Source organism: Cornus florida, unplaced genomic scaffold (genome assembly GCF_030987335.1).
Source record: "Cornus florida cultivar Cherokee Brave unplaced genomic scaffold, ASM3098733v1 CherokeeBrave_3.0.0_Hap2_Chr01, whole genome shotgun sequence".
In the NCBI taxonomy this organism is placed as follows: Eukaryota; Viridiplantae; Streptophyta; class Magnoliopsida; order Cornales; family Cornaceae; genus Cornus; species Cornus florida.
The window spans coordinates 82,683,406-82,698,360 of record NW_026775571.1 but is presented as its reverse complement, the minus strand read 5'-3'; the positions used below and the strand labels follow the sequence as shown (position 1 = coordinate 82,698,360).

The following is a 14,955-nucleotide window of genomic DNA, read 5'->3' as shown; positions in this document are numbered from 1 at the left end:
TTAAAATCTAGAAATTTTAATTAAAATCTATTTAATTGTTCCAATGACCTAATTAAATTTTTGAGTTAATATATGTAATGATCATGTTATATTGTTTAACATATGTTAATTAGAAATTATTTGGAAGAGATTGAAATCTAGGGAAATTAATTGAGTTATGTAATTAATTTCTGATTCTATTACATTAGTGACTTAATCATGTATTTGGTGTTGATTGAATGTTTAAATCATGATTTTAGACTTGTATTATATTCATGAGATTATGTTTTCAATATTGGAACAATATTTCTATAGCGTGTAACGAATCGCACATTGAAGATTCGTCATTTTAAATGTCATTGTAGACTTGAAACTCTAAGACATGACTTATGTGATTTGATCTCTACTTGTGCGTGGATGGCGGTTTCTATGCATTATTTGATTTTGTATAAGTTTTGAACTTATTTTGGAAACATTTGGGATATCACACAATTTGATATGGTTAGGGCATGGTCCTAGCACGGGGGATGAGAGTTTCCTTTACAAATATAGTGCGTACTTGGGTTGTTCCCGAGGGTTAATAGCCTGAAGTAACTGTTGACGTCTAGTGCGCACTTGGGTTGTTTCCGTGGGTTAGTAGCCCGATCAACTGCCACGTCTTGGTTTTATTCCAGGATTCGATGTCCAAGATATTCTGCTATTTAATTTCTTGTTTAATTACAAGTTGGTAACCAATGCTTAATTGTGACTTGTGATTTTGGTATTTAAAGTTCTAAAATTATTATAGAGACTTGTGTATTTTGTATTTCATTTCAACCATTTTAGTAGTTGAGATGATTCCTTAGTTTACTTTGGAACATAGACGTTAGGTGGCGTAAACCACTTTAGATGATTTCGTATTTTAGATTTAAAGTTGATGACTTTGAGAATATACGCCTTGTTGCTTTGTATAACATACTTCTATGTTGTTTGAATTGCATGAATGATGTGAATTATGCTAGAAATGATCTAAGGTAGTTTAGGATGCACCCTGAGTCTCACATTTGACATAGACGCTAGGTGGCACTCTAAATACTTTTATTTTTAAGTGATTTTGTTGAAAAATATAAAAATGACATGTATTAACTTCACTACATTTGCATGGGTGGTGGGAAATGGGCTTTAGTACTTCTATAGGATCTCTTCATTTATGCATGAAGTGTGGCCAAGGGTTAAACGGTCATTTGATCTCATTTTGAAATTTTAAGTTTCAAATTTCTCTTTTAAAGTCCATTTTTGGCATTTTTGAGGTTTGGATAGGTCTTATTTTGCATCGGGCCTTTATGGGGCCCACAAGTCATTCCTGCGTATTTAAAATCACTAAATATGTTTGTGTGCATAATTGTTTTAACCTAGAAATGCATTTAGGGTCAAATGAGCACTTGGTGCAAAGTTGCATTTTCATCGTTTTTGACTTAAGCTGATCTGGGGGCATACTAGGCATTTCACAGAGCGTTTTAAAATTTTCTTTCAACATGGTTGGACAGAAAACTTGATTTTAGGGGGGGGGGGGGGGGGTTTCTTCTTTATGTTTTTTAAAAAAAGTCCATTTGAATGCCCAAAATTGCTCTCAGTTGCAACACAGTGCTGCCGTCAAGGCTTGTGCCGCGTGCACGGCGCGTATGAGGGGTTGCTTGTTGTCCCTTTGCTTCATCGATGTCAAATTTCAAACGATTGTTTCTCCTTCATGCAGACTCCGTTTTTGGTGATTTTTGAGCCTAACTTGACTGATTTTTCGTCATCTATCCAACAGTGTACTCAGTTGCACTAGAATATTTTTAAAAAATTACCAGTTTGCCCCTAGGGCTTTAATTGTCCGTTTTTCGTTGTTAGGCCATATCTTCTTCGTCCGGATTCTGAATCAAGCGATTTTTGAGTCTAACTTGATTAATTTTCCGTTGTCTATCCATTGGTGTACTCGGTTACATCTGAATCTTTCTAGAAAAATTACCAGTTTGCCCTTGGGGCTAAACTTGTTCGGTTTTCCTTCTTATTATGCTTCTGCTATACTTTCTTTTGAGTTCTGTGACTTGGGAATGATGTACATTCCTAGTGATATTGCTTCCATGTAAAATGACTATCTTGTCCTTCGGGGCTTCTTTCAGTCTTTTTCTAATATTTTATTCCGCGTCGGCTCTCATAGAATTCCGTGGCATCATGGAAGGTCACTTTGGCGTCCTAGGGATGTTGTATATCCCTAGAAACCGTGTTTATGTTTTCACTTTCGCATTTTGGATCCGTTATCGGGTCAAACTTTGGTTCATCACAGGATACACTGGCTAGAAAAACCAGGGCCGTCATAGGAAGAGCAGAAAACAAACCATGGTCACCCCTAACCACCACCACCGCCACCAAACCACAACCACTTGGGAGGGAAAAAAAAAATAGAAGCCATGGACATCACTATTTTTACAAAGTCATTCATATAGAATTTACCAAAAAAAAAATAGAAACAAATGTTAGTTTACCCAAAAAAAAAAAAAAAAAATTGATGTAGATTAAAATCCATTTTAGTTTCCAAATTTTAGTTTCCAAATAAATAAAAAAAAATCCATTTTATTTTCCTTTCATTTCTCTGCAGCCAAATAGAGAGTTAGTTTACCCAAAAAAAAAAAAACTCTTTTGGTAACCACTTTAACTGTTGACAAATATATATATATATATATATATATATATATATATATATATATATATATATATACGAAAAGATTTATTTAAATACTGCTAATGCAACGGCATTGGAATTTAGAGATCACCTATAATCGGAGTCAAGGATCCAGGAGGGTGAGACAGAGTGGAGATCTATATGCACTCAATATCTGAAGAGGCTTTTGCAAGGGTGAGCATGAGGCATGGATAAAGGCACCGGAGTCAAGGATCCAGGAGGGTGTGGTGGCCATTGATGATTTTGTTTTTTATTTTTTATTTTTTATTTTTTATTTTTTCAATTAAATAATAAAAGGTAATATTGTTATTTCACGTTTGAGCTATACATGTCAGCAATGACATAAGCATGAGATTTAATAAAGTCAATGGTATAATAGTAAAAACACTTTTTTCATATTTTTTATAGGGGGTGTGAGAGCAATTTTGGCTAAGGTTTAATATGAGAGCAATAAGTCGAAACCTAAGGGGGTGTGAGAGCATTTAGCCCTTTTTATTAATAGAGTTGTCAAAATATTATGAATAATAAAAGGCATGTTAAATATTTGATGACACATTTTAATAAATAGTTTTCACAATTAAATTATTTTTTAATTTATTTAGTAACAATTTTTTTTAAAAAACTTCTATTACTAATTTTACAATAATATATTTTAATATGGTATGATGTTACCATAATTGATAATAGCAACTTTATAAGAAAGAGATGTAATTGTCTTTATAAAAAATATAAAAAGAAAAAGTAAAACTGTCTAATGAAAAAGAATTACCCAAAATATTCAACCTCTATTGAGAAAAGCAGTTTTAAAAGTATTAAATTCTAACTTCATTCAAACGGATCTACTGAATTAAATTTTTAGTAACCAACAAAATGATATCTGGATAATTCTTTCCCGAATACATTTCTAAATGCAATTTTTTAAAATAAAAATATTTTTAAGCCGTGGGAAGCAATCCAAACGAGTTCTAAGTAGGGCTGCAAATGAACCGAGTTGATCATGAATAGTTCGGGCTCGACTCATTAAAAGCTTGGCTCGGGCTCGTTCGTTTAGTTAACAAGCCGAGCTCGAGCTCATTTTTCAGATTCATTTAGTAAACGAGCTGAGCTGAACTTGAGCAATGTTAAGTTTGGTTCGTGAGCGAGCTCTCGTTTAAATAATAATAATATTAAAAAGTTTAATCCATATATACTAGCCCAAATTTATGTTTGTTTCATTGGTCCAATTAGTTGATTTGTAATTAGAAGCCCATTGACAAATAGAGTCCATTAAGTTAAATAGCCCACTAGCCCAACTAAATATTGAAATTGGAAGTCGATTCGAAGGTGATTGTTGGTGAATTTTTCTTACTTGACCCCGCCTACCATAAGGTTGGTTCATATGGGTTTGGCTACGATGCGTTAACTGATGAGTATAAGGTTGTGCACATCCCATATTATGTTGGAAAAACATGTATAACCACGAAAAACAAATTCCAGGGCCGGCCCAAGGCGGTCACCTTGGGCCTCAAATTTTAGAGGTCCTCAAAATGGCCTCAAATTAAATTTAAGTTGGGCAAAGTCTTGGTCGCCTTGGGGCTCAAATTTTAGAGGCGTCAAATTTTGGGGCCCATAGGGGATGGAAAAACAAAAAAATAATAAGTTAGGGCAAGTTTCAGACGACACAATCTGCTTCGACACTCAGCAGGGCGCAGCCTCCGCTATTGCCTCAGCTATCGCCTCAGGTGACAAGGTATGTTCATTCTCTCTCTCTTCTCTCTCCTTTTGCATGAATCGATCTTTTGTATATGTTTCTTTCTTTCGTTCATCTCATCATTTGATTTGTTCTAACTTTGGTTCGTTTGATTCGGGCCTTTACCTTTGTTACAGTAGTGAAAAGTAGCTTCCAAACTAGGGTTTTGTGTGTGTGTGTGTGTGATGGCTATCAAAAGCTGAATGAATATATTATGGTTCTTTTAGTATTTTAATAAATGTGTGCCTTTCTACATGTGTCTTTCATGGTGATCGAGTCCATAATCTATGGCAGGTACTTTTTTTTTTCCTCTCCCTATTTCCACTCCAATCTCACAACAGCAGCAACCATACCCCTTTTCCTCATATTTTTTTGCATTTTCACATTCAATCCTACGAAAATTAAGGATCCCTTCTAGTGGGTTGAGCCTTTGAGGTAATAATTAACTTTTTCGATCTCTAAATTATGCTCATACTTAAAAGTGCCAAATTAAGGGTTTTTTTTATATTTTATTTTTATATGAAGATACATACCACCATTATTGATGTTATTTGAAGTTGGCTCAGCTAGAATTTCAGTTAATAATACTGTCAAAGCACTTGCCATCAGAATGTACAAACACATGGAAATCAAGAGCAGGCTTTAACAAAACAAAAGTTAATGGTTATTTCTATTAATTTGCACAGGTCTTCTGTAGCAATGATCAATCAATCACTGCTACTAAAGTTGATTCCTCATCCTGAAATCAAGAAAGGGGTAATTGGCTCCCAAAAAAAACACACTCAAAGTGTAGTTAATATAAAGAGTGAAAGACAAAACTATATGTGATAGTGGATGCCACATATAACCTAAAAGTCCCACTACTTCTTCAGCACTACAAGTTCAGCCTGCTATATATATAGTCACCTCATCTCCACATATTTTTGTCATCTGTAGTCATCAAATTTTAGCTGCTATATAAACAATGAATGTAAAAAAGAAGCTGCAGTTTTCTGTTCCCCATTTCCACTTTTGGACTGTATTTTGGATACTCTGTTTTGTCTTCTCTCCTCTCCTCCAGATTCCAGTGAAAACTCCAGCCAGGAGATCATTCGACCAAACTGCTTGATTTTAGATTTTATTTTATTTTATTTATTGTATGATCGGCAATGCTTAGTTATTATTGTTTCTGTTTGATTCTTCATCCGTTTTATGTTAATTGTGATCTTCTTTCACATGCTAGCTGGACACTCTTCTTAGGATATCGTGATGTTATTTGCCTTGAACTTGAATCAAATCATTGCATATTGAGGTAATATATATTTTCTTTAAACAAAGCAAATTATTATTATTATTATTTTGAAGTCTAGTTTTATGTTTGATTATGGTTCCTGTTATTTAGATTTCAAGAGATTTCATTATGTCTACAAGAAAATTTGAATCTGGGCATGAAAAAAGGAAAAAAAAAAAAAAGAAGAGAGAAGAAGAATTGATTCAATCTCAAAAAGGAGATAATCTTAAGTTTTTTAGGAGCAATACACAAATAGAGAGTTTAGTTGAAGATTTGGTGAATGAAGAACATATGAATTCGAAAGCAAATAAAGAAAATCTCAATAAACATGAAGATTTAATGAATGAAGATCATAGGAAGTTAGTCAATGAACATGAAGATTTAATGAATGAAGGTTATAGTTATTAGTTAGTTGTCTTATGCATAATGCACATGCGCATAATTAAATTAGCTATAGAATTTGAAAACATCGTGTGAAAATTCCACACTCCTATAATTTTATTTGCGCGTGTGAAACTTAAGGGCCTCACACATTTAAAAGTTTGCCTAGGGCCTCTCAAAATATTTGGAATCTCAGGGCCGGCCCTGCTAGGCGAGCCAAGCCCGAACAACCTAAAGCTCGGCTCATTTGCAGCCCTAGTTCTCACCGCCCCTAACATGGACTCGGGTACGGAGCGCAATCGATTAGTAAAGGCCGCAGATCTGGTATAACCTCAACATAGCCGGGGAAAAAAAAAAAAAAAAAATACGAAGAAGCTTGAACAAAGCCCTATTTGTCTTTCAATCCACAAATAGTTTAGAATTTGCAGCAAACATATTTGGAGTTGGGTGAGTTTAATCTTTAGCAGTTTTCTATTTCTTCTCTAATTCTTGTTTCATCTTTCTCTCTAGCTTCTTGTTAACCTCCATAGATTTCGTTGTGTTTCTCTAAGATGAGACCGGTTAATGAGATGTGTATTGTGTGTGTTTTTTTTCATATATATTTATATACACGCATATAATCTTGTTTTCATACAGTTCTTTATGAATTCGGGAAAGCCCCAGTTCGCACTTAAGATGTTTGACAAAATGCTTGCTTTTTTAAAATTCTAAATGTCACGTCCTCAAACCAATTGTAAATTCATAGTCTATAACTTAGTATTTGCGTTTTTGTTGTTTGGATTTTGTAAATTTTTGGTAGATCTCTTAGATTGGTTGGGAAATATAAATGGTTCATGTCATAAATACCGATTAATCTGAACAAGCTGAGTCTGGTTGAGTAAAGATCAAAACTTAAGTCACTTGCTTAATCATGTTCATATCCTAACATGGTTCCTAAACTAATGTTAAACAGGTTGTGATGCATGATCCTTGTATCCAGTTTTCACGCACTTTATAAATGGTTCATGTCGACTTGTTTATGAAATGAACACAAGTAGACCCCCCCCTTTTTTTTTTTTTTTTTTTTTTGAAGGGTGGTAAACACACTTACTAAGTTAAAATCGTAAATAGATGTACCATGTCAAACGTAAATCAAAAGGGGCATGCTGTCTCAATTTATTTCCTAAAGTCCCTTCAAAGTCTTGATGCACAAAGAGTTGATTGCTTGATTCCATCATTGATCATCCTTGACCAGTAAGCCTGGAGACACATTCCTCGTTCTCGTCTTGTTTTGTTTGTTGTCCTTTTTTCGTTCTTCATTCTTTTCTTTCTGTTTTAGGTTGATTCGTTTTTCTTGGATGGCGTCTGCCATTAATCAACTTCTGATTGAGTATGGCGATCATCCTTTTTCTTTTCCTTTCTTTTTGTTTTGTTTTGTTTTGTTTTTATATTTATTTTAAATTCTTTATACTACTATTAAAGACAATTTGGTAATATGATTTAGTCCCTGCATTTGGAACCAACACCCCCCCCCCCCCCCCCCCCAAGCAGATGGGGAAGGGAAGAACGAATTTAAATTTAGACAAAAATCTTTGACTGGTTGTTGAAAGTTTTTTCATCTGAAAGCCGAGAAAGATTACTTGTGTGTGTGTTTTGGGGGGCAGAATCGGCGGATTGAAGGATTTATAATTTGTATAAATCTCTGTTTACTTATTGATAGTCTTTTCATGATTTCATCTGAAAACAGAGAAGATAATGAAGCAATCAAAGGATCCTTTTGAAGTTGCATTTGAGGAGCAAGAGGAATCACCACCTAATTCCCCCATCGCCCCTGATGGGATCGAAACTCAAACTACCGCTGCACAGGTCACTCTTAATCTTCAGGAAGATGAAGATGAAGATGATAGAGCCGGTATTCATCCTACGAAGCCATCAACATCGACTGCTGCTGCTGCATCAAACTCCATTGGGACCACTATCCGAACCCGCAAGAGCAAAGAAGAAGAAGAGGAGGAAGAGGACGAAAACATGGATGTTGAGCTTGGAAAGCTTCCATCTACTGGGGACCCCGATAAAATGGCCAAGATGCAGTAAGTTTATGATTGTTGTTAGTGTAGTAAATGCTGCTCTTCTTATGTGCTAATTTTAATGAATTATCCAGGATATCATTTTGTTGCAACTCTTGTGGTTTGAGGTGTTTGCCTAATGAACTTATTTTAATACACATTATGATGAATAACTTGTGTTACTATAACTATGAACTATTAATGTGTAACTTCTTTGGGAAACATCTATAGAGTTCCCAAAAAAAATTGAACAAGAGGATGCTTTTTTATAAAATAAAATAAAAAATAAAAAGTGATGGAGAAAAGAAGCCGTGTGTGGTCAAAGAACCACAATAAGCAAACTAATAGCACTTGAGAGAACTTCTTAGACTACAAGGAGCAATGGGGAAACTGGAAATCCTCCTCAAATTTCAATAATAAGTTATTGGAACTTAGACATGTTTTTACTCATACGATCTCTGTGGTTGGTCTTCACTAGACACATGGTTCAAAATCTTGATTTGGGAATGATCCTTGCCATCTGGGTCCTTTAGAAAGGACATTTTGTATTTCATTTTGAAAATTCAAGAAAAAGAGTCTTAGAAAACCGTAGAGATGCTAAGGAGTCCCAAACTAAATGTGTTTGGGGCAAAGATAAACTCAAGCAATAATAAATAAAGACCATAGGTCCCTGAAAAATAAGCTTGCTGGGGTGGACTATAGACCTAACCTTCCACTTTATTTGCACAAAGTGGCTGCTCTTAGGCTTGAAGCCTCTCCTCACGAGTGACAGTCTTAGCTTTACCATTACTTGATGTGTTATTAAGCTCAAGCAATGCGTCCACTTTCTTGGCAATTTCATCCATAATTTTAAACCATGTGAAACCAGTTTCAACATAATGTTTCTACGCACTAAGACATTTATGATAGGAATGCTGATTTGACAATATAGCGATGCATCTTTTTTTCTAGACAGATAAATGTACATAAAATCTTTATAGTCTGGGTTCTCAACCCAGTCCCTTTTCATTTTGATAACGGGATACAGATACTGGATTTCAGGATGGCCTCTACGGGGGAACAGTGTATTATATTGTTGTTTGTACTTATAAACGAGAAGAAAAATCATCAGTAGATGAGTTTATGTATTCGGATGCTGTAGAGCACAACATACAATCAAAGTCACAATTAGAGCCTCACTCCAGATATCACATCCAAGAGTTTTATTTTAATTGTTGATCTGCTTCTTCTACCTTGATTGTTCTCTGCCAACTAGTTGTCCAAACTTTGAATTTAGCTTGTTTAGATTGATTGTATTGGTCCTCCTTTGAACTACCTACATGCAATGATGATGATGAAAGAAATTAGTTGCCCTAGCTTGTCTATATGCTCTCAATATGCTCAGAATGCTTAAAGTATACGTTATATGACCTTTACAATGCTTATATTGATTTTAGGACTGCAGAAATTAGGGTTTTAGGTGTTTAACATCCCCATAGATCAGTCGGTGCATCGAATTAGAACAAAAGTGACTGACCGAAAGCTTTGATCAATCAAACTTCCTATTTCAACAAAATTTGATTTTCAATTTAAAATACCAGTTTTAATTCTAACAAATATGCAACGCAAACTAAGAATGATAAATCATATGAATGCATGAATGAAGACACTAATTTGGCAGGAGAGTACTTGAGAGGTGAATTTGCCTTGCTACCCTTCTAGAAACCTTGAAATCTCCGTGAAGAACTTGGATCAAAGGTAACACCTAACTAGATCAACTAACTTTATTTTATATATATATATATATATATATATATAGATAGATAGATAGATAGATAAATGAAAAAATTAAGATTACAGACTCCGTTTTGTACAAAATTAGCCAACCTAAGTCCTACTGACCTAACAAATTGATTCCCTCTAATATGTGGTTTGGGTGAGATTTTAGCAAAACAAGTGATGTAGAGTTGTTTGTTAAAAGACTCGTTTTATAAGTAGAGGCATCACTAGAAAGTTTTAATGGGGGATGCACTCATGTACACATAAGTTATACACTGGAATCTATATGACTAGTAAAGTATCCTCTAATACAGAGATATATATGCATGGAAACAAAATTTCATTTTTCTTAATTCTACTCGACTTTGACTAAAGATAGAAGCTATGAAAATTTGCTGGATCGTTAAACTCAAAAGAGAAGAAAATAAAGAGCATGAAGAGGATTATAGGAATTTTACCTAGAGTCTTAAGCTTCACCACTGCAAGGGTTAAGTTGAGCCACACAAACAATATTCAGAACTCAAGTCTATTGAATTGAAAGCTTGAATACACATATATAGACTTTTGGGTTCTCTTTAATTTACCAGGACTCTTGCTTGAAAGTTAGAAATTGTGAAACTTTGATTACTGAAACTTTTCTAGATTTGCTAAGGATCACTTTTTAGAGTCATTAACATTAGTTGACTTGAGATATGATTCATCAGACCACTGCATCAGCCCATTTCCAGAAAATTTAGCAATCACCAAAATACCCTGATGCTAAAACTAAAAAAGTATAAATAAATCTGTCCTGCAGAATTATAACTTGATATAATCATAGATAAAGGCTCTATTACTGCCATAGAGTTGCTTTAGATTAAAAAAGGCATCTTTATTGTTGTGGGGTCCACAACCTTCGTTTTATGCTTCTAAAACTCATCAGTTGTTCAGCTGCTCAATAGATATAGCATTAGCTAATAATATTAAATAAACACTTTTTAAGTACTGTGTTAGGGACATAAAATGGTTTCAGTCCCATATGACGTTCAAATAGCCTTTGGTGTCCCTTTTCCTTCCCTCATTTTTCATAGAGAACATGTATGACTAAACTCATATCTCTGAACCTTTACATATTGTTTCTCTTCAGGGCTATTTTGTCACAATTCACAGAGGAACAAATGAGTAGATATGAATCGTTCCGCAGATCTGGATTTCAGAAAGCAAACATGAAAAGGGTATGCTTTTATTTGTCTTTCTATGCTTCTTCTTCTTCTTCCTCTTCTTCTTCTTGTCTTCTATTTTTCTTCCAAAGAAATTTGAAGTAGTTGGGATTAAGTTTTACGAGATAGTATTTCCCTCATGGAAGTGATCTTTTTCTCATTCTAGTAGCAATGGATTTATTTTCATGTAAATCTCACAAGCGGCCAAATTGCATAAAGCCACTGGTTATATCATAGAGATCTCGCGTTCGACTCCTAGAAGTGTTAAAAACAAAACAAGCATTGGGTTTACCCAATACCTGTGGTATGGGGGTGATTATTGGTATTCGAAGGGTTTACTTAGGATATGACCATTTTGGGTGGGTATTCGAACGGATTACTTAGGATATGACCATTTTGGGTACGCACATCAGTTGTCAGCGTGCCACTTACTCATTTATGCAACCTTAATGAGCTGCATCATTTATACATCACGACATGTGTGTTTACTCGTTTATCAACTGTTGCTTATGTTGTTTCCGTTATAATGTGAGTACAGTTGTTATCAAACATCACTGGAAGTGCAAAAATTTCTGTACCAATGACAATCGTGGTGTCAGGAATAGCAAAAATGTTTGTTGGTGAACTTGTTGAAACAGGTACACAAACACCGTCAAATTTTCTTAAGTTTATGTTCATATTTTATTTATAGAGAATAGTGAAATTTTCAGTCATCTTACTGAAAAACTGAAACAAAAAGGAGAAAGGATCATTATCATTCTGGAGCAATCTGTGCTCTGATATAGAGATGTGATTGCAGAATCTGATCCTTCTTTTTTTTGCATTATCTGTGTCTCAAATCTGTCTTTTGGCTTATTCAAGGCAAATTGTATATTTACCAATTGAATCGTTCACCCTTCAACGTATCTTGCATTAACGCAGTTTAATTTGCAGCCAGAATGGTGATGACAGAGAGAAAGGAGAGTGGGCCAATCAGGCCTTGCCACATAAGGGAAGCACATAGGAGACTAAAACTTGAAGGCAAGGTACCAAAAAGATCGGTGCCGAGACTCTTCCGGTAGATTTACCTGGAGCAGCTTTGTGCTGAAAATTTCAGGTTTTGATATTTCTTCACTTTCTCATAGCATTTCACACCTGAGTGTTGTGCATACTTCATAGTATTTTTACCCTACCGTTTCACCTTGTACCCTGTTGGCTTATGGCTTGAACCCTAAAGGGCCTAAACCACAGGCCAAGGTTCGAGACAGAGACAGAGAGATCTTAAATCACTTAAGTCTTAGGAGTTCGCTGAACACGTGGAACTTCTAATTGGATCTGACTCAAGGAACTCAATTTCTCGATTTCTCCAATTGAGAAACAGCTAAAATATTTCTGGGCCCCGTGGCATCATAATTTTTTAGATTTAGGGGGTGCAAGAATATGTTTCTCTTATCCACAACCAGAAATAGCATCCGAGGTTTTGACCATACTGGATTTCTTACTTCAAGAAGATATTAAAAGCAAATGCAAATGAAGCGCAAGAAGAAGAACACAAAAAAGAAAGGGAAATGAAGAAAGTGCTTCATTAACAAATTGGATCTTTGTAACCGAAAAAAATGATGGGCTTTGTTCTTTTTGTGACTTAGTCTGGCAAAGCTGGTCTTTTTAACCTCACCAGTGTTTTGTTCTAGAATTACAAAGACAGATACGTATCTAGACTGAAAAGAGATTTTTCCGATCAAAACACAGATTGCCATCGTCATTTTGTGTCAAAGATGGTGTAAATAGGGCCTCGAGTTTAATAACTGACTCAGAGATCTGTAACAAGAGGTACAAAATGATTTTGGTTTATTCTTTCACCTTCTCATTCTTGTCCAATTCATACACGGTCTTTGGTAAAAGGTAATACACCTTGCCAAGGCCAAATAAGAAAGGGATGCTTACTCTATACAGACAAGCTAGTAGCCGTGAGGTGAACAATAACAATTGGCAAAAACTGAAAATGATGAAAGAGGATTAAACTTGATTTTTTTTGCAATGGATAGGTTTTTTTTCTTTATCCTTTCACAAATGGGGCATTTTGGTCTTCTAAATGATGGTAACTTGATAACGTATTCATGTTATGTTGTTGTCGCTGTCTTCATCATCATCGTCAGCATTGCTATTGTTCTTATTGTGATCTTTAGTTGCAGAAGAATCCGAAGGTCGGGCATAAAAACATGGATATGATCATTCGACTATACTAAGCATAGGCAAGTTCACATAAGTCTTCCTTGGATGCTATGCTTTTCACTTATTTCAGAGTTCGTGTTGAGGAAGGTAGGAATCGCCTGATGTTTCCTCTGTGTGGTGTCATTAAATGACATGATGCATATGGTTCTGCATAATGATATCACATCTGCTAAAGGACTTGCCAACTTAAACATGCCCAATTTCTCACTAAGGTTTAGTAATGATTCACATGCAAGCTATCCAAATTATGGGTAATATAATAATTTGAATAATCTTTTAGTAAAGTAAAAATATCATATTTTATTATTTATGCAAAATGGTTATGCTACTTGAGAAGTAAAAAAATATGTATTGCAGAATATCTAAAAATTGCAGATTCTTTCAAGACATCCAGTTTTGACCCTGAAGAAAAAGATAAAAAAGAGCCCTTAACGTCATAGGAAATTCTTCAGGCAATCAGGCTAGTTCTGGCAGTTGGGCCTCTTGATATCTCCTGCAGTTCTTTTGTTGTGAAACTTCGATCCTGTTCTCTTCCTGGGTTGTCCATATACATTTTAGTTCCCTTGACATTCTTAACCGTATCTCATCGTGATGCTCTTAGATTTTTTAAACTGGTCTTTCTATGACTTCTTATTTGCAAATTGTATGTAATAATGTTTTTGACCTAAAATCTCAGGATCTTATTTTGGAGCACTCATACGATGCAGTGGGTGGAGAGGAGCAAGTTGCTGAGTCCCTGAAGAAAATGGTTCCCACAAATGATCATTTTGGTGAATACAAAAACCTACTGCCATACTTTGAAGGAAAAGAAGCGTTTCCCTAAATAATCAACAGACAATAAGAAATGATTGTTAAATCTATTGGATCACCTTTGTTGCTTCCACAAACATGGTTATGTGGTGTTCCTTCTGGCATTTAATCTTTTTTTTTTTTTTTTTTTTTTTTTAATTAAAAAAAGAAAAAAAAAAAGCTGGTAGGTCATTTAAGTCTTGTGATGTTGGAACCTATTGAACCACAAATTTGAGCTGAAGCCTCTCCTGTGTCAGGAAATTAATTTTCTTTCGTACACAATGAATCAATATACTCTTTTTCTATATCCAAGAAGGCCATGAAATGAGGGCGTTTATATCATATGGTTTGAGAAGAAAAATTTGTCATGTGACTGCTATTTGAGCAGGGAAAATCTATTATGGCCATTTCCATATAATTGCCATTGTGATTTGAGTTCATATCCTTCTAAATTGTTAATTAATTTATTATTATTTTTTCTTAGGATTCTAAATTGTTGCTATTAAGGCTGGGAAGATAATCTTTTTATAATTTTTTAGTTTTGGTGAAAGTGCAAAAATCCCTCCTGTTATATAAATCTGTAGCATTTGATAATTTGTGCAAATTACTCCTTATCACCAATTTTGACCCTTTTATAGAGATATATATATACCCTCTATAAAATTTGTGCATGTAAGTGTTTTTTTTTTTTTTTTTAAGGGCATTCAGGTATTTCAATCTTCAAATTAAGTTAATGTCTTTATTTGCTCAATTTAAAAAATGTAAAGGTTTTTTTTAACATATCACGAGAACAATTTTTTGTACCGTATTTTTGTGCTTTACCCTTTATTTTTATAGGCTTGTTTTGAACTTCTAATCACACTCATACAAGATATAGCCTAGATAGGTCA

The 14,955-nt window shown here is 34.6% G+C and overlaps 1 protein-coding gene across 8 annotated transcripts; it reads left to right on the top strand.

Annotated features, from left to right (window-relative positions):
- The first annotated feature begins 4,323 nt into the window (after positions 1-4,323).
- LOC132303160 (transcription initiation factor TFIID subunit 11) lies at positions 4,324-14,209 on the top strand. Of its 8 annotated transcripts, none has more exons than XR_009481113.1 (8): positions 4,329-4,412; positions 5,635-5,703; positions 7,790-8,132; positions 10,993-11,080; positions 11,604-11,703; positions 11,999-12,161; positions 13,240-13,296; positions 13,953-14,209. XR_009481113.1 is itself a non-coding variant. In XM_059800313.1 (7 exons), the coding sequence occupies exons 3-6, from the start codon at positions 7,798-7,800 to the stop codon at positions 12,124-12,126; spliced, it is 651 nt and encodes a 216-aa protein (XP_059656296.1). In that variant the 5' UTR covers positions 4,329-4,412; positions 5,635-5,703; positions 7,790-7,797; the 3' UTR covers positions 12,127-12,161; positions 13,953-14,209. The 8 variants fall into 8 exon arrangements, 1 of the variants encoding a protein (XP_059656296.1); XR_009481112.1 differs by having other exon boundaries at positions 13,240-13,363; XR_009481102.1 differs by having other exon boundaries at positions 13,237-13,296.
- The last annotated feature ends 746 nt before the right edge of the window (positions 14,210-14,955 follow it).